Source organism: Eucyclogobius newberryi, unplaced genomic scaffold, assembly GCF_026437365.1.
Source record: "Eucyclogobius newberryi isolate DKJ021-1_F unplaced genomic scaffold, fEucNew1.0.hap1 SCAF_19, whole genome shotgun sequence".
NCBI classification, from domain to species: domain Eukaryota; kingdom Metazoa; phylum Chordata; class Actinopteri; order Gobiiformes; family Gobiidae; genus Eucyclogobius; species Eucyclogobius newberryi.
The window spans coordinates 3,228,509-3,248,508 of NW_027315823.1; the positions used below are offsets into that span (position 1 = coordinate 3,228,509).

At 44.7% G+C, this 20,000-nt stretch overlaps 1 protein-coding gene across 1 annotated transcript in view; it reads right to left on the bottom strand.

Moving 5' to 3' along the window:
• Positions 1 to 20,000, bottom strand: part of LOC140365180 (diacylglycerol kinase theta) — a 53,122-nt gene that overhangs the window by 7,830 nt on the left and 25,292 nt on the right. The window contains exons 7-18 of the mRNA XM_072451447.1: positions 10,050 to 10,118; positions 9,869 to 9,969; positions 8,665 to 8,936; positions 8,312 to 8,402; positions 7,668 to 7,722; positions 7,133 to 7,194; positions 6,729 to 6,879; positions 5,602 to 5,640; positions 4,996 to 5,111; positions 3,377 to 3,528; positions 1,746 to 1,894; positions 289 to 467 (exon numbers count right to left, since the gene is read on the bottom strand). Coding sequence (XP_072307548.1) covers positions 289 to 467; positions 1,746 to 1,894; positions 3,377 to 3,528; positions 4,996 to 5,111; positions 5,602 to 5,640; positions 6,729 to 6,879; positions 7,133 to 7,194; positions 7,668 to 7,722; positions 8,312 to 8,402; positions 8,665 to 8,936; positions 9,869 to 9,969; positions 10,050 to 10,118 — 1,436 coding nt within the window. The remainder of the gene's footprint in view (positions 1 to 288; positions 468 to 1,745; positions 1,895 to 3,376; positions 3,529 to 4,995; positions 5,112 to 5,601; positions 5,641 to 6,728; positions 6,880 to 7,132; positions 7,195 to 7,667; positions 7,723 to 8,311; positions 8,403 to 8,664; positions 8,937 to 9,868; positions 9,970 to 10,049; positions 10,119 to 20,000) is intronic.

Below are 20,000 nucleotides of genomic sequence, written 5' to 3' on the forward strand. Positions count from 1 at the left end.
TTTTTTAAGTATCTTGGGTTTTTCTGTAAACATAGCATCCAGATTTCAGTTTCCTGGTTAAACCAGTAACCAGGTTATGAGAATACAAATAAAAAGCCTTCAATAAAAGGAGTAGACTCTGCCCACGCAGCCGAAATACAGTGTGTTCTATTTTTTTTTATTTTTTTGTAATGTGAACGATCACTTAAAGAAATCCAATTCAAACAAAGAAATCCGAAATGGTCATCATACCCTGCAGTGTGGACTAAGATTAGACCCAGCCAAACCCGGTGTGTGTTCACTCTGGACCTTGGGCGGTTCCAGGTAGCCATTGTCGGTTCCGGTCTGGCTCAGGTCCTGGGCGTCTAACAAGATGGTCCAGCGGTCCATGAGCACCTCCTCGGCCTCCTCCACAGACTGTAGCACAGAGGGCGGAGGGTCTGCGCTGTAGCCGGGCCCCCAGCGCAGCACCCGGGACAGGTCGTTACCTACAGGACGAGGAGGGGCAGGTTCAAAGTCGTTTAAATACAACGTTACAAACTGAACAGCAAAATGGCAGCAGATGGTTCTAGAGTTTGACTGTCTCTCGCTGCTTCTGGTTTTCTTGTCTTTTTCTCACCGTCTTATTCTTGGATAAAACTAAATGAACAGGTTCAGGCTGTGTCCTAAATTAAACCCTCTGACACCCCAATATTTGAGATACCGTTGGTTCCCGTCGTGTCACAAAAACGGTTCCCGACACAGAAACCCGACATATTTGTTTCTACTTTCAGAACAGAAATATTAAAATGTCTCTCGCAGCACATACAGACTACAACATTGTTAAAACGATAAATACATTCTGCAAATGAATAAAAAATATGGGATTATTGCTATTTGGAAGGAAATGAACCAAAGAGCTTGTCTAAATACTGTTTCTCTCATCCACATACGATATTTTCAATAAAAATAAGAAGAGTGGTTGTAGTTTTGTTTCGTTGGTTATTATTTGTATGTTTTTTTTGCAAAATACAGGAATTTGGGTGTTTTGTAGGAGTCTGTAATAGAACTGACTGATATTGGAAATGATAAAGTGCTGCGCTGGCAATGTTATAGTGATATTTGTATATTTTTGACACAATAGTTTAAGTTGTATTAAAACAAATAAATTCATGCTTTTGTGTATTTGCTAAACTTTGTAAAATAAAATCTTTACAGAGTCAAAAGGACTAAATCTAGGTTAATTATTGTGAAACTGATACTTAGTGTGTAGTTTAAACATGTTGCAAACCAGCAAAATGACTAAACCAGGACTAAACCAGGACTAAACCGGGACTGAATCGGGACTAAACCGGGACTAAACCAGGACTAAACCGGGACTAAACCAGGACTAAACCGGGACTAAACCGGGACTAAACCGGGACTAAACCAGGACTGAATCGGAACTAAACCAGGACTAAACCGGGACTAAACCGGGACTAAACCGGGACTAAACCGGGACTAAACCAGGACTAAACCGGGACTGAATCGGGACTAAACCGGGACTAAACCAGGACTAAACCGGGACTAAACCAGGACTAAATCAGGACTAAACCGGGACTAAACCAGGACTGAATCGGAACTAAACCAGGACTAAACCGGGACTAAACCAGGCCTAAATCGGGACTAAACCGGGACTAAACCGGGACAAAACCAGGATCTAAACCAGGACTAAACTGGGACTAAACCAGGCCTAAACGGCATTATTGCTCCCATAACCACTGTGTATGAAACAAACTGGCAGGTACCTGTTCCCAGGGGCAGAATGGCGAGTGGCGGCTCTCGACAGACCATCTTGTGTCTGACCGTCTCCAGCACCGAGAGGACCCAGCCCACCGAGCCGTCCCCCCCACACACCAGGATCCTGAAGCAGGGGACGCCACTGAACATGTGCAGCCTGCAGGGAGGACACATGTTACATGAAGGGTTTATACATGGATTATTCAAACTAAATATAATACCAAAGGCTCTGTAAGTATACAGCAGGCTGCACTAGCATTGCGGTAGCATTTAGCCCGAAGCTATGGTTAGCATTATTGGATTTTCATACAAATCTAGGCTGATGGACCAATAGTTGTTTATTGTTCAATATAACTCCTTAAGTCTGTGTTTGCTCTTGTAGTTGTTGAACAGAGGAACAGAGGAGCTCTAACACATTAAAATGAATGGATCAACTTGGTGGCTGCCGAGCTTAGTCGAATCTGCTGAATTTATATATTACGAGTTCACCTGGGGAGATTTTATATTTATTTATTTCTATATCTTTTGAAAGGAGGCTTTATTAGACAGGAGAGTTCAGTGGCAAATGGTGAAGGGAGAACAGGCAGGAATCTGTCCTAACCGGCATTCAAACTCAAAACACTGCGGTCGGCTGAACGTGGAGCCTGGCATTTGTGCTGCTAGCTTAACTACGTGGCCATTGGGAAGCACGGATTTTATATTTCTACATGAGAGCAGACATGATGAGCTTTGGACACTTATTTGGGAAACACGTCTAAGACACTGACAAGAACATTGGAACAGAGAACATGGGCAGACATGCTACACCTAAGACAGCCACGCCGCCGCGCCGCCGTGTTAGAAAAACATATCCTTGTTTTGTTGTGGATAAACAATACGTGGTACTCTGAAAATAGGTTGTACTCTAGATATGGGTTCATCGTACACTGTGCAGGTCATACCATAAACCTGTCTTAAAAGGCCACATTCATGTGCTATTCTGATCGACTGTGACTGAAGAAGGTGAGTGTAAACTATAAATGCACTTTTCAGGTTTCAAACCTCCTGCCACGGACACTGGATGGATACTTTTGGAATGTATTTTTGGCGACAGGAAAAAAGGCCGTCACAAAGAAATGAGTGACACAAACCTCAATAATGATCAAAGACTCGACTGACACCGCAGACATGAGACAAATGGAAGAAAATGACTTAATTTGACAGACTTTGGACTAAATGGGACCTGGACATAGGACATGGTGTCATACTGTGCCATTTGTGTTAGTGTTATTATTTATAATTATTATGATCATTATTATATTTCGGTATTGCTCTCTGGTCGTGTTCTTTGTTTTTGTCCATCAGACTGATTTTAATAATTGCAGAGCTCTCAAACGTCTCAAACGAGCACAGTAGGTTTTTCACTCTGCACTCCAGTATATTCTTTAGTCTCCCAGTCTGAAAACAGCAGATTTGTGCTTAGTCCTTCCAATGACATTAACTTTTCCCAATTGCTTTGATTATTACAGGTAGTTTCCGCTTACATTAGTCATTTATTTGACCACTTGTGTAATTTGAAGTAATGTCACTCTAACTTAAGTCAACCGTGATGAAGTATATGTTTAAGTAGTAGTATTTTGTAGTACTGCAGTCCCCTCACCCCGGCAGTGGTCCTCCGTTGCTGATGTCAAACACTTGGTGAGGGTTTAGGGCCTTTCTGAACCCGTGCAGCAGCTCTCGTCCTTTAAGTCCTCCACTTTTAGGATTGACAAACACCAGGAGCGGCAGGTCCTCGGGGCACAGCCGCTCCACCTGAAACACATGCAGCACATTCATGTATGTAACACATGCAGACATGCACTTACACAGAGACGCTTTTAAAGAGAACATGTCAAACAAATATTTGATGAGCTTTTGACCTCGTTAGAACGGTGTTTGCTCATCATTAGTTTATTCTTACATGTTTGTCCTGCAGCTGAGGCAGAGTGCGCAAACAATCCCTGCTTTCACCTACCCCCTATCCCCACACACATCGCTGTACTTACTGATATACAGTGAGGAAAGTAAGTATTTGAAAATCCTGCTATTTTGCATGTTCTCCCACTTTATAGAAATTATGGAGGCGTCTGACATTTTCACTGTAGGAGCATTTTCACTGTGAGAGAAAGAACTTTTTTGGTGTAAAAATAACCCCCCCAGTGCTATTTCTGTAGTCACATCACACAGATGGGAAAACAAAATGCGAGTCAGGCGGCTCAATCTAAGAAATGTGATTCATATTCCCTGTGAAAAGATAAGGCCCAGTCCCACTGAAACTAGTCTGAAACTTGCTGTGCTAAATGTCAGATCCTTATGTGACAAATCATTCTTTATTAATAATTTTGTTTCTTCTTATAATCTTGATTTTATGTTTTTAACTGAAACATGGCTTGACAAAAACACAGGGAATCTAGTTCTATCTGCTCCACCCAACTTTAAGTTTGAATCTGAAACACGAGAAAATAAAAAGGGGGCGGAGTCTGTGCTATCTTTAGGGATGAAATAATGACCCGCAGGTTGTTTTCTGGGGTGTTTTCATCATTTGAGTATGTCTCCTTTAAAATGGAGCTAAAACAGTCTCATTCTCGTCATTGTTTTATACAAGCCTCTCCAGCACCGCCAACGTTTTATTGATGATTTTACTGAGATGTTTCAGTCGCACAGACTTTGATGGTTTGGTCATTACAGGTGATTTCAATGTGCGTGGACGATCTGTCGCCCTAATAAACAAACGCACATGTAGCAGTGTGGCTGTTCCGTGCTTCCACACGGGGGTGACTGTGCGCATCCGCAATATTTTAAAAAGGGACTAACAGTCGCTTGAGTTCTAAAATCAGCGAAAAATCCTCTATTATTCCTTTAAATTATGGTAGATTTGATTTCTTATGTTTTGTTGATTGTCAGTTTCTTACATTCCGCCATTGAAAGAGCTGTTCCAAAGCGCTCCAGGTGAACCAGTGTGGGGCATCAGGGCCAGTGAATACGTGGCTTGTTGCTCATCAAAGTACTACAGTGACCGCTGTTCATCTGCACTCTTCCCTGACCTGGGGGTTCTATTATATTCAATATATTTTTGTAACGCTCAAAATCACAACAGTGATTCCCTTCATTCAGACAAGCTAAAAGTTACAAGTTACAGGCCAATCCTATAGTGTCACTTCAGAGTACTCACCAGAACTGCAGTATTGGCAGTATTGGCAGTATTGGCAGTACTATCTCGAGGTATTGCAGTAGTTGTACCTGAATTTGTGGACAGACGAGTGAAGAGAGCTGTTTGTTGGAGACTGTGGTGTCTTTAGCCAACATGAAGAGTCTCTCTGCCTCCGAGAAGCACGAGATCTGGAGAGCGAGCCAGCCTGCAAATCCAGACAAGACATGAACCACAGGAGCAGAGGAGGAGGAGCAGAGGAGGAGGAGCCGAGGAGCAGAGGAGAAGCTGAGGAGGAGGAGGAACAGAGCCAGAGGAGCAGAGGAGAAGCTGAGGAGGAGGAGCGGAACCAGAGGAACCGAGAAAGAAGAGCCGAGGAGGAACAGAGGAGGGAGAGGAGCAGAAACAGAGGAGCAGAAGAGAAGAAGCAGAGGAGGAGGAGGAGCAGAAGAGGGAGAGGAGCAGAAACAGAGGAGCAGAAGAGAAGAAGCAGAGGAGGAGGAGGAGCAGAAGAGGGAGAGGAGCAGAAACAGAGGAGCAGAGGAGAAGCTGAGGAGGAGGAGCGGAACCAGAGGAACCGAGAAAGAAGAGCCAAGGAGGAACAGAGGAGGGAGAGGAGCAGAAACAGAGGAGCAGAAGAGAAGAAGCAGAGGAGGAGGAGGAGCAGAAGAGGAGAAGCAGAGGCAGATGGACCTCACCTTGAGCTCCATAGACTTGACCTACAGAGACCAAATTACCTAAAAAACAGAAATGAGCAGAATTTAGATTTTAAAATATAAATGTGTGAAATGTTTGGTCTTTTCTCTGGATCTGGATTAAAGTTCAGGGAAGTCACTTCACGGTTACCAAGGTAAAGTAGATCTCTATGGCAACGGGCCATAAACTCATAACCAGCTCAACACCAGGATAAATGACAGACGTCTCTGTGACCAATCACAGACGAGTATCCAACTGACCAACTGAGAGAGGAGAGACATGAAGCAATGCAGAAGCAACAGCTCATGTTCTTTTATAGAAACACACAGATCCATAAAGAGGAGATGCATATATATATATATATATATATATATATATATATATATATATACTGACCGTGTGCAGGTGATTATATATATTAATCATATTCTATTACAGTAAATACTTTGAACAGAATCAAGAGAGAACTTCTGTCCCCGATGTGAAAACTCCACTGTTGCAACGCCCAGTTCAAGAACAGCAAAAGAACATGCCAGAATAATGAGACATGCAAATGAAAATAAATAAATAAATAAATAGGTTCATCTATAGTACATGACAGGACCAGTGTTATCGCTGGGCGCAGGTTTGAGGGTGGCGGTGTCTGTGGCACATTAAAAAAACGACTCACGGTGACTGAACGGTCGTTCAGCGCGTTTATTCATTCTTGTCGACGCTGAGCCAGATTCCAAAATCTAGTGTTGCGTCCGACGCTCAAAACGCAGGATTCACGCCACAAAAACACGCGTCCACATAGACTTAGAATGTAAACTTGATGCTTTGACGCCGCAGAGTGAATGGGCTGTTATACAATTCAAAATGGGGTCACGCGCGCCGAAAAATTAGCCTCGGTCAGTGTGTCCGGAGACTTTATTTTTGAGTCGGTCATTGACCGTGTCCGACCCGTTATTTCGAGGCTTGGACTAATCCAGAGACGCTCCTGTTTGGGGCGGTCTGTCCGGGTCAGAGAGACTTATCCAGGAGAAGAACAGACAGAACTTTAGTCTTGGTTTTGATCTGAGTCACACTTTACCCAGGTCTAGATCTACTTGACTCGTCTCCAGCTGAAAACACTGAACTCTTCTCTTACTCTTGACTTCGAGATGATGCTGGAGTATGTGGCTGTACTCCTGTGTGTCCAGCAGGGGGGGCAGTCCTCCGATCAGCAGCTCCACCTTCACCTCCGCCCTCCTGTCCTCCACCACGTAGAACCGCGTCTGGTGCATTTGCCGCAAAGACACCTGGGAAATGGAGTCAACAGAGGTAAAGTCTTGTGAAGCTTCAATGAACACGTAACCTTCATATTTCCTGTCGTACTTATAACCCAAGGCAATGAAGCAGTTTGTGCAAAAAATATTACGATGAACGATCAAATTGAAAACAAAGCCACTGACGGTTTGCCAGAATTTCTTTGGGGCCGATCGAGAGTCAACACGACTGCAATATGTGACAACAAATCAAACACATGAATTGTTTCTTTGTTTCTTTTCGTACCTTTCTGATTTCTCGAACTTTGTCCAGCAGTTTTTCTTCAGGCATCAAAGTTTGTTTCATAACTGAAAAAAACAAAAACAAGTTCAGAAAGACAAATGTGGTATAGATGTTGTTTAGATCCACATCCGATCTGTTTAGTCCTGGTTTAATCCAGTTTAGCTCATGTGTTAGTCCTGGTTTAATCCAGTTTAGCTCATGTGTTAGTCCTGGTTTGGTCTGGTTTAGCTCATGTGTTAGTCCTGGTTTGGTCTGGTTTAGCTCATGTGTTAGTCCTGGTTTGGTCTGGTTTAGCTCATGTGTTAGTCCTGGTTTGGTCTGGTTTAGCTCATGTGTTAGTCCTGGTTTGGTCTGGTTTAGCTCATGTGTTAGTCCTGGTTTGGTCTGGTTTAGCTCATGTGTTAGTCCTGGTTTGGTCTGGTTTAGCTCATGTGTTAGTCCTGGTTTGGTCTGGTTTAGCTCATGTGTTAGTCCTGGTTTGGTCTGGTTTAGCTCATGTGTTAGTCCTGGTTTAGTCCTGTTTAGTACTGTTCCAGACCTTGTTTGTGGTTCATGTAGACCTCCTGCAGACTGTAGCTGAACCCATCATCCCCCTGAAGCAAACACAAACACAAACACAAACACAAACACAAACACAAACACAAACACAGACACAGACACAAACACAGACACAGACACAGACACAGACACAGACACAGACACAGACACAGACACAAACACAAACACAGACACAGACACAGACACAGACACAGACACAGACACAGACACAGACACAGACACAGACACAGACACAAACACAAACACAGACACAGACACAGACACAAACACAAACACAGACACAGACACAGACACAGACACAGACACAGACACAGACACAGACACAGACACAGACACAGACACAAACACAAACACAGACACAGACACAGACACAGACACAGACACAGACACAGACACAGACACAGACACAGACACAGACACAAACACAAACACAAACACAAACACAAACACAAACACAAACACAAACACAAACACAAACACAGACACAGACACAGACACAAACACACGTTGAGACACGGTAAGATACAAGGGTCAAAACAATGAAAACTATTAAATTAGGCAAAATGAATAATAAATAATAATAAATATGAAAGGTTTTAGTAGTAAAACAATAGAGTTCTGCACCTGTCGCCCGAGGCGTCCCAGGACCTCCTGCAGAACTGTGGCTGCAGTGACTTTCTCAGACACCGACACTTGGACAAAAGATGAGTCCGATCTGAAAAACCATCAGGATTAGCAACGAGGACGTGGTTTATTATTGTTGTTTAGCCTTAGTTTACTTTTAGTTCATACCTGGTTACCATGTTGACAATAAAGAAAACTCCATTAACTCTGAAGTGATATTTATTTTGTTCTCGCCACATTGAGGTTTCGGGTGTGGCCCTTCATAAGATCTTACTGTGTCTCTAAACTAGTCTAAGTGGTACATGACGTCTTAACCCCTGTCACTAGTGCATTGCGGGGGATTGAGTTCTGACCTTTCCCAGTCCTGGTAGACCCTGAGGACTTCGGAGAACTTGGACTTGGCCCTGAGGACCCAGGTCTCCCCTCGGTCCTCGGACTGGTCTTGGTTCTGGTTGAGTCTGTTTCTGTTCAGTGCGTCTTCTTCGCTGTGAGAAGGATGCTTCTCTTCCCCGCCTTCTCTCCCGTCGCCATGGAGACCCTGATGCTCATTGCCATGGAGACCAACCTCCTGCAGCTCGAACTCCTGGGGGTCGTCAGGGAGATAGTAGGCTCTCAGTGCTGCCTCCTAGAGGAAAGAAATACTGTTAATAATAATCTCTTTAAAGCCGTTTTCTGCCTTTTCAAAACCAGATCCTTCATGAGAAGATCGGCTTTGGCTTTAGAACCGAAAATCTAGTACAACTTTGAAGAACTTAGAAGAACTGTGACTGTCACCCACTTTCATAAGTGGAGGACACTGCAGTACTTGTACTTGTACTAAAGTGAAATCCCAGACAAGACTTTGTGCCTTGATTTTGTTTCTGTTTATGTCTCGTGCTATTTATGTTTTGTATATTGCCCTCTGGTCATGTTCTATACATTATTTTTGAAAATATAATTGCATACACACACACACCAGTATAGAGTGTGTGACTCATTAGTAAGCAGCTCTGTCATTATTGATCATCGTTGTTGTTGTTGTTGTTGTTGTTGTTATTGGAGGTTCTGGGCTTGTGAACAGGAGGTTTTGGTGAAAAAACAAGATACATTTTTCCTGTGATTTTGTGAGAATTATAAATACACTCAAATTTTTCATCCAACAAAACAACATTATTTCTCTTTCCCATCTATTTTTAATATACAGTAATTCATAAAATGGCTGTCTAAATTATGAATGCATGTATGAGTTATTATTATATAGATATAGATATTATTCGCATCGAAAGTTCGGAAGTTCAGAGGGTTATTTCATTTTTTCGTTATAATAACTCCTTATTCGTAACTATCTGTAAAAGTCAAAGGATTATTTCAACATATCATTTTCTTTTAAGCTTTATACCTTTGTTATCAGGAACTAACCCTCACTTCATTAGTTAAATGTGTATTTCATTATCATTATTTTCAGCCCGTTGGTTTTATTAGTATGAGGAAAGTATAGAAAGTATGAGGTGAAATGGGGATGAAGCTGGGGAAGGACCGGATTTGAACTCACACCTCGACCACCAGCACGATTCTTACCACCACCTCATTGTTGCTCGTTGCCCTGGAGACGGACACGGTTCGAGCGCTTCCTCGTTTCACTGCGTCATCTCCATCGAAGACTTTCAGGAACTGCCTCCCTGAGCCACAAAAACACAGGTGTTACTTCCCTGTACGGAAGCCCGGCCAGGTCAAAGTTCAATGTGACGTAGTTCTGCACCAGAGTCAGCAGCAGAAGTGGAACCGTCTTTTATCACCGCCACTGAGACGTCCACTTCATCTGAGGCATCTGGGAAAAATAATTAAAAAACACATTAATATTACAAAGCTCTCAATGCATTGCTAACATTATTATTATTATTATTATATATGACCACAACCCTGTTTGTGCTTTATAAATGATACAATGCTTGTATAAAATACAGAAAAGACTAAATTATCAGCTCTTTTGGTGGTCAATATTTGTATTCAATGAAAACATAAATATACACGTTCTTTGGTCTCCATGTGGTGTTAGTGACATAGTTTAATTATGTATAAAATATAGACCAATGTATTTTCTGTGTCCGGAGGCTTTGTGGACAGGAAAGTGTGAAATGGGGATGAGAGAGAAGGGAGGGCTGGACATGCAGCAAATTGTCAGAGTCGAGATTCAAACTCACGACACTGCGGCTGGATGCATATGTGCTGTGACTTAACCACTACACCACCGGGAAGCACAGAGTGTTTTCATGTTCAGAATTTGGAGAAAAGGTTCTCTTCCATTATATATTACTTTAAACATTTGTATTGCTCTGTTTTTATATTATTTTCTATTTGAATGTTGCTGCTTCTCCACTTGCACGATAGTTATGTTGCCATGGCAACAGAACCCATATTCTATCTAGATTATTCACTTTATTTCACCCGCCAACTTTTCCCCCTTTTCCCCTGGTTCAGCTTCTGTTGTCGTGGCACTTTGGGTCCAGCAGGAACTTAATGAGGGAAAAGTATCTCACTAAAACATGCTCTAAAGTAGTATAAAGTAATATAAAGTAATATGAAGTAGTATAAAGTAGTATGAAGTAGTATAAAGTAGTATAAAGTAGTATAAAGTATTATGAAGTAATATAAAGTAGTATAAAGTAGTATGAAGTAGTATAAAGTAGTATGAAGTAGTATGAAGTAGTATAAAGTAGTATAAAGTAGTATGAAGTAGTATAAAGTAGTATGAAGTAGTAAAAAGTAATATAAAGTAGTATAAAGTAATATAAAGTAGTATGAAGTAATATAAAGTAGTATAAAGTAGTATAAAGTAGTATGAAGTAGTATAAAGTAGTATAAAGTAGTATAAAGTAGTATGAAGTAGTATAAAGTAATATAAAGTAATATGAAGTAGTATAAAGTAGTATGAAGTAGTATAAAGTAGTATAAAGTAGTATAAAGTATTATGAAGTAATATAAAGTAGTATAAAGTAGTATGAAGTAGTATAAAGTAGTATAAAGTAGTATGAAGTAGTATAAAGTAGTATAAAGTAGTATGAAGTAGTATAAAGTAGTATGAAGTAGTATAAAGTAATATGAAGTAGTATAAAGTAATATAAAGTAGTATGAAGTAATATAAAGTAGTATAAAGTAGTATAAAGTAGTATAAAGTAGTATGAAGTAGTATAAAGTAGTATGAAGTAGTATAAAGTAGTATAAAGTAGTATGAAGTAGTATAAAGTAGTATGAAGTAGTATTTGTGTAAAATGTTCATGTGACAATAAGTCATGTGCTGATTCCCTGGCCCCAAAAACCTCTTTTTAGTCTGTGTAGAACTTCTTTTCTCTGGAGGTCACAGCCTGTGTCACTAATACAAGCGTAAGAAGGATGACATCACATGGCCACGCCCAGACTTCTGGAATAAGGTGAATATTACTGCGTTCATGTGAATCTCGGGAAACACACTTTGGAGGTTCAATGCCAGTTCACTCAATGACCCTTTGTTAAAAGAAAAAGACTGATCTGTGGAGAAACTTCCCACATCATTGGGATGAGAGGAAACATGATAACAAAGGGAGAGAACAAGCAAAATGATCTGCAAGAAAAACTAAAATAAAAAATTGGAGAGGTAAATCGTGCCAAGAAGAATCCTCAAGTTCTCCAGGAAATTAAAAAGATAAGTGAGAAATTCATTATCTGGAGCCTGATCTCCACAGGATTGTGCAGAAGTTCAGCTGAGCAAGTGCGTAGTCCAAGCAACCACTATGCCACGCAAACTTCTGATACAAAACACTCTCTACTATGCAGTTTGTGCTTTAGATTCCACCTGCAGCTGGGACCTGCGCACGTGAACCCATGCCACGCCCTCTCCACACCCATGCCACGCCCTCTCCACACCCATGCCACGCCCTCTCCACACCCATACCACGCCCTCTCCACACCCATGCCACGCCCTCTCCACACCCATGCCACGCCCTCTCCACACCCATACCACGCCCTCTCCACACCCATGCCACGCCCTCTCCACACCCATGCCACGCCCTCTCCACACCCATGTCACGCCCTCTCCACGCCCATGCCACGCCCTCTCCACACCCATGCCACGCCCTCTCCACACCCATACCACGCCCTCTCCACACCCATGCCACGCCCTCTCCACACCCATGCCACGCCCTCTCCACACCCATGCCACGCCCTCTCCACACCCATACCACGCCCTCTCCACACCCATGCCACGCCCTCTCCACACCCATGCCACGCCCTCTCCACACCCATGCCACGCCCTCTCCACACCCATACCACGCCCTCTCCACACCCATGCCACGCCCTCTCCACACCCATGCCACGCCCTCTCCACACCCATGCCACGCCCTCTCCACGCCCATGTCACGCCCTCTCCACGCCCATGTCACGCCCTCTCCACACCCATGCCACGCCCTCTCCACGCCCATGCCACGCCCTCTCCACGCCCATGCCATGCCCTCTCCACGCCCATGTCACGCCCTCTCCACGCCCATGCCACGCCCTCTCCACGCCCATGTCACGCCCATGCCACGCCCTCTCCACACCCATGTCACGCCCTCTCCACACCCATGCCACGCCCTCTCCACGCCCATGTCACGCCCATGTCACGCCCATGTCACGCCCATGCCACGCCCTCTCCACGCCCATGTCACGCCCATGCCACGCCCTCTCCACACCCATGTCACGCCCTCTCCACACCCATGTCACGCCCTCTCCACACCCATGTCACGCCCTCTCCACACCCATGTCACGCCCTCTCCACACCCATGCCACGCCCTCTCCACGCCCATGTCACGCCCATGCCACGCCCTCTCCACGCCCATGTCACGCCCATGCCACGCCCTCTCCACACCCATGTCACGCCCTCTCCACACCCATGTCACGCCCTCTCCACACCCATGTCACGCCCTCTCCACACCCATGTCACGCCCTCTCCACGCCCTCTCCACGCCCATGTCTCGCGAGATTTCAATACTGTTTTTCCGCGAGTGAATTCGCGGGAAGCTCTCCATGTTTCTCTGACAGGAGAGAAGGACATCGGACAACACTCCAAATAAATGTGATTCGGTCCCTACGTGCAGTTTTGTTACGTGATCATGTTTTCTGACATAAGTGCCCAGAAGGAGGGCTCCACGGTGTTGTGCCCTCCGGCCCCAGATGAGCAGCTACCGTCCTATGAAAGGGTGTCCCCCGCCTACAGCCTCTGCTCTGAGCACTTCAGCGTTGGTGAGAGAAGCTTCATTCGCCAGTATGCTCATATTTACGCAGCGCGACTGATGGAGATGAGACCTTTGCTTACAGAGAGAGCCCAGCAGAAGTGGGGGTCTGAAGTCACTGTCAGAAAACTGTGTGATCTTCAGACAGCAGAGCAGTGTTGCATTGTGGGAACTTTGTTCAAACGCATGGAGTTACAGCTTGAGAAGAAGGCCATTGGCAGATGGATACGGACGTCATTTCCGGTGAGTGTGTCGCGTTTTCAGAGCTGTTCGTTCTTAGAGCCTTTTACCGATTAATCCACGAATTATACACACTATTTACGCATCATATACACGAAAGTGAACGTTTGATTTCTCCGCAAACAATCCGGAGCCTCAAGCCGCTCACTTTTCAGTATTTCGTGGATTAAAAAGCCCTCCTCACTTTCTAGCTCCAGCCTGAACTAGCCTAGCGTAGCCTAGCCGCTAGCGTCATGGCTGGATCTACCTTTACCTGTTTGAGCTGTCATATGTCGAGTCAGAACCCTGGCTCCTTCTCTGATGATAGGTGCGTGAAGTGCAGTGTAGTGGTAGTTTTGGAGGCCAGGGTTACGGAGTTAGAAGCGCGGATCCGCTGTTTAGAGGAGCTTAAGTCCAGTTATAGTTCGGTTTTAGCGCGAGGGCTACCGGACCGCGCTGCAGGGCGTAGCATTAGCATTAGCAGTAGCAGTAAGGCCGAGCTCAGCCCCTCAGCGTCTCCCGTGCAGCCGGGACTAGACCAGGAACAGAATAGGGACCATTTTGTGACAGTTCGGAGGGGACAAGGCGCTAAACGCCGAACCTCAGAGCGCCGTGAGCTTCACGTCTATAATAGGTTTTCTCCCCTCAGCGATCACACGCCCGCTGAACACACGAGAGAAACTCTTGTAATCGGGAGTTCTATTGTTAGAGACGTGAAGCTGCCAGCTGCTAGCGTTAGGTGTTACCCGGGGGCCAGAATGGGTGACATCGAAGGAAACCTTAGGATCTTAAAGCGGAGTAGGACCCGTTTCCGGCGAGTCGTGGTTCACGCAGGCGGTAACGACGCCCGTCGGAGACAATCAGAGGTGCTCAAAGTTCAAGTAGCCGCGGTGTGTGACCTAGCGAAGTCGATGTCGGACACTGTAATATTTTCTGGTCCTCTGCCCAATCGGATCAATGCTGAATTGTACAGCCGTCTCTCAGCATTCAACAACTGGTTATCCAGATGGTGCCCTCAAAACAACGTTGTCTTTATTGATAACTGGAGTGCGTTTTGGGGAAAGCCCGGGCTCATACGCAGGGATGGCATCCATCCGACTTCGGAGGGTACATCCCTATTAGTTCGGAATTTGACCGATAGTCTTAGTCGTGTTAAGTGACCATCTAGGGATGAGCCCCGGGCGCAGAGCAGCAGTTTAAGACGCTCCTCTGTCGCTGAACTCTCGCCCGTTCTGTTACATGTTAAGTGTTCAGATTCAAGACAGATAGAGACTGTGTGTGTCCCTCGTACAAATAATGCCAAAAAGTCACATCTCAGAAAAAATATTTCAGGCGTCAGACCAAATAACTTAAGGAAAATAACAATCACAAATGACACAAATACACAAATGAATAAACACGTAAAATGTGGACTGCTAAACATTAGAGCAATTTCCTCCAAATCGCTCTTAGTTAATGAATTAATTAGTGACTATAACATAGATCTTCTAGCTCTAACTGAAACGTGGCTTCAACAAGACGACTACGTCAGACTAAATGAGTCCACCCCACCCAGCCATGTTAACTTTCAGACCGCCAGGAGCACAGGCCGAGGTGGTGGTGTGGCAGTGATCTCCCACTCAAGCCTACTCATGAGCCCTAAAACTAACAATGCATTTCACTCATTTGAAAGCCTTATGCTGTCAATCACATGTCCAAATATGAAAAACCAAAAAGGAGTTTTGTTCATAGTTATCTACCGACCTCCTGGTCCCTATTCAGAGTTTTTAACAGAGTTTTCTGACTTTATATCAAACTTAGTGTTAGCCTGGGATAAAATAGTTATAGTTGGAGACTTTAATATCCACGTGAACATGAGTGATGACGCTCTCAGTAATGCCTTCAGCGCCTTGTTAGACAGCATTGGTTTCACTCAGAATGTAAATAAACCGACTCACACTCACAAGAACACTCTGGATCTTGTCCTAACGTATGGAACAGAGATTAGTGACCTCATTGTCCTCCCTCAAAACCCTATATTGTCAGATCATTTCCTAATTACCTTTTAGTTTATTCTTAAAGATCATCCAGTCCCACAAAATAAAGTTATAATGAAAAGGACAATATCTGAAAAATCTATCTCAAAATTCAAAGAAATAATAGAGCCAATATTCAGTGACATGTCATGTGATCCTGCTGAGAACAGTTTTAGTCCCAGTTTAAGTGATCAATGTGTCGACTTGACCATGAATTCTCTGAAGTCTGCTCTTGACGTTGTCGCGCCGTTAAAACAGAAGGTCATTAGGCCAAAGCGCGCCTCCCCATGGTACAACCAAGAACTGCGTTCACATAAACAAAGAGTTAGAAAGTTAGAGGGATTATTTCGTCGCTCTCACACCGAAGAATCCCTAAAAGCATGGAAAAGTTGCCTGCTGTCCTATAAGCAGGCTCTGCGTAAGGCCCAAACCAGATATTATTCAAATCTAATAGAAGTCAACAAAAGTAACACTAAATTCCTTTTCAGCACTGTAGCTAGGCTAACAAACTGTCACAGTGCAGTAGAGCCCTCAATCCCAGCTACACTTAGCTCTGATGATTTCCTCCTATTTTTTAATAATAAAATAAAAACAATCAGAGATAAATTAGATGAAATTACCCCCGCTATTAGCCCTGAACTAGCCCAAGCTGTAAATCTAACGTCCCATATAAATCCACCTGTAAACCTAGAAAGGTTCACAGCTGTTGATCAAGCAGAGATAACTTCAGCCATTATGTCCTCTAAAAGCTCAACTTGTGTCCTAGACCCCATTCCAAGCTCCTCAAAGACATTCTTCCCCTAATTATAGACCCTATTCTTACTATAATAAATACTTCACTCGAAAGTGGCTATGTTCCACAGTCCTTCAAACATGCCATCATTAAACCTCTTCTGAAAAAGCCTAATCTAGATCCCGACCTATTGGTAAACTACAGACCTATTTCAAATCTTCCCTTCGTCTCTAAAATCCTTGAAAAAGTTGTAGTAAAACAGCTTTGTCGCCACCTGCAGGACAATAACTTATTTGAAGTTTTCCAGTCAGGGTTCAGAGCCCACCACAGCACTGAAACTGCACTAGTTAAAGTCACAAATGATTTGTTATTAGCCGCTGACGATGGACTGGTCTCAATCCTGGTTCTGTTGGACCTCAGCGCAGCGTTTGACACCATTGACCACAACATTCTACTGCAGAGGTTAGAATGTGATGTAGGTGTTGGAGGAACAGCCCTCAGCTGGTTTAAATCCTATCTATCTGATAGGTTCCAATTTGTTAATGTAAACCAGAGCTCCTCACCAAGCTCTAAAGTAATTTACGGTGTGCCACAGGGTTCGGTACTCGGTCCAATTCTGTTTACTCTTTATATGCTACCATTAGGCAACATTATCAGAAAGCATGGCATTAACTTCCACTGCTATGCAGATGACACTCAGCTGTATTTATCAATGAAACCTGATCAGAGCGATCAAGTAGACAGACTTAGTACTTGTGTGAAGGAGATAAAAACCTGGATGACACTAAACTACCTGCTTCTTAACCCTGAAAAAACTGAGGTCATTGTGCTTGGCCCTAAGCATCTACGAGACGCTCTATCTGAGCAGATAGTCACACTGGACAATGTCAGTGTAGCCTCCAGTTCTACTGTAAGAAACCTTGGAGTCTTATTTGACCAGGAGCTCTCATTTAAAGCTCATATAAATCAAGCTTGTAAAACAGCCTATTTCCATTTGCGCAACATCGCCAAAATCAGAAGAATCCTGCCTAAAAGTGATGCCGAAAAACTTATCCATGCATTTGTAACGACTAGATTAGACTACTGTAACTCCCTGCTTGCAGCGTGTCCTAAAAGCTCCATAAAAAGCTTTCAACTGGTTCAAAATGCAGCAGCAAGATTACTAACAGGAACAAAAAGAAGAGAGCACATTACGCCAGTGCTGAAGTCTCTTCACTGGCTCCCCGTCGAGTCTAGAATCAAATTCAAAATTCTACTCTTGACCTACAAAGCCATAAATGACATGGCCCCATCCTACCTCAAAGATGCTATAGAACCATCTCATCCAAACAGAGCTCTTCGCTCTCAGAATGCCGGCCTTCTGGTGGTGCCAAGAGTCTCTAAAAGTACTGTAGGAGGTAGAGCGTTTAGCTACCAAGCTCCTGTGTTATGGAATCAGCTCCCGACCCATGTTAAATATGCTGACACAGTCTCTTCATTTAAGTCCAGGCTTAAAACGTTCCTCTTCGAAATCGCTTATGGTCAGAGTAGTTAGGAACATAAAGATAAACCCTCAGCTACGCTGCCCTAGGAGTAACTATGCTGGGGGAAGTATGACAGCTTGAGCACTATCCTCTTCTTCTGACTACTTATGCTATCAAACAATATTTATTTTTTGATTCCACTTGCAAACTGTTCACCGCCTTCTTTTCTTTCTCTCACTTCTGAGGACCTGTGGACCCAGATGCCCCTCCCCTGGTGAAGTGGTCCCTGCCCTGTGTGGACGGTCCCTCATCTGCCTGAAGAGTGGCTCCAGTTCGCCTCAGTCGGTCCCTCATCTGCCTGAAGAGTGGGTCCAGCTCGCCTCCGACGGTCCCTCATCTGCCTGAGGAGTGGGTCCAGCTCGCCTCCGACGGTCCCTCTTCTGCCTGAAGAGTGGGTCCAGCTCGACTCAGACGGTCCCTCTTCTGCCTGAAGAGTGGGTCCAGCTCGACTCAGACGGTCCCTCTTCTGCCTGAAGAGTGGGTCCAGCTCGACTCAGACGGTCCCTCATCTGCCTGAAGAGTGGGTCCAGCTCCAGTCTCCTCGAGTCCGTCTGTCCGTCTGTGAGAGTCGGATCTCTCCTTCACTGGAACTCCTCCAGGTTTCTACGCTTTTTTCCCAAAGAGGTTTTTTTTGTAGTTTTTCCTGGCCGAGAAGGAGAGTCTAAGGACAGAGGACCCTGGGACATCGTCCCTCGCCACCACAGACATTGTCTGACTTCATCGCCACCACAGACATTGTTGATTCATTTCTCCCTGTGGCCCTCAGAGGCAACTGTTGTTGTGATTTTGGGCCTTACAAAAATAAATTGATTTGATTTGATGTCACGCCCTCTCCACGCCCATGTCACGCCCTCTCCACGCCCATGTCACGCCCTCTCCACACCCATGTCACGCCCTCTCCACGCCCATGTCACGCCCTCTCCACACCCATGTCACGCCCTCTCCACGCCCTCTCCACGCCCATGTCACGCCATCTCCACGCCCATGCCACACCCTCTCCACACCCATGCCACACCCTCTCCACACCCATGCCACGCCCCCTCCACGCCCATGCCACGCCCTCTCCATGCCCATGTCATGCCCTCTCCACGCCCTCTCCACGCCCATGCCACGCCCTCTCCACGCCCCCAAAACTGCACTGTGACTTATGAATATGACATAAACATGAGCCGATGACCAGTGGGTTTGACAGAGACACATGTGCTTTATGACAAATGCACTTAAAAGTGATTGTATCAACTCAAATTCACTTTTAAAGCGACAGAATAAATTGTGTTTTAGTCGCCTACACTTGATAATATTTAGCAGTAGTATATAAGGCGCACACGTCATAAGGCGCTGGTACAGCTGGCAGCCCGGTGTAAACGCTCTCTCTTCTTTCTCACACTTATTGTGCTTTATCTCCTATATTTTGTAAATATAGTTTGTATATTTTTTCTATTTTACTGTACGATAGGGACACGCGCTGGAATAGTTTTTTAATTCAACTGTTTTTGACTTTTTTCGGCTGGATTTGAGCGTTTTTCGTTGTGTTCGTTGTGTTGTGACGTGAGCTAGCTCCGAGCGAGCCCACCAGCCCCCCCCGCGCCCTCCGGCCGCGCTAAAGTACGGCGTGACGTCGGTACACGTTTATATACACGTTTATATGAAAGAGGAACTTCACGAACGATCGGGACACGCACTGGAATCGCTTTAAATTAACTTGTTTTGACTTTATTCGGCTGGATTGAGTGTTTTCGTCGTGTCGTGGCGATGTGTCTTGGCTCTGAGTCCCCCGGCTCCGGCCCCGCCCCCCGGCTCCGGCCCCGCCCCCCGGCCGGTGCCGTACCGCGTTTACACAAAGGAGGAACTCATGAAACTGCGGAGAACAGTCGTCTTACCCGGAGATCGTCACGTTATCCCGTCGCAATACTGACCTAACCTAATACTGATGTGCAATTCTGTCGTATGTGCAATTACTGTGAAATTCATGTGCAA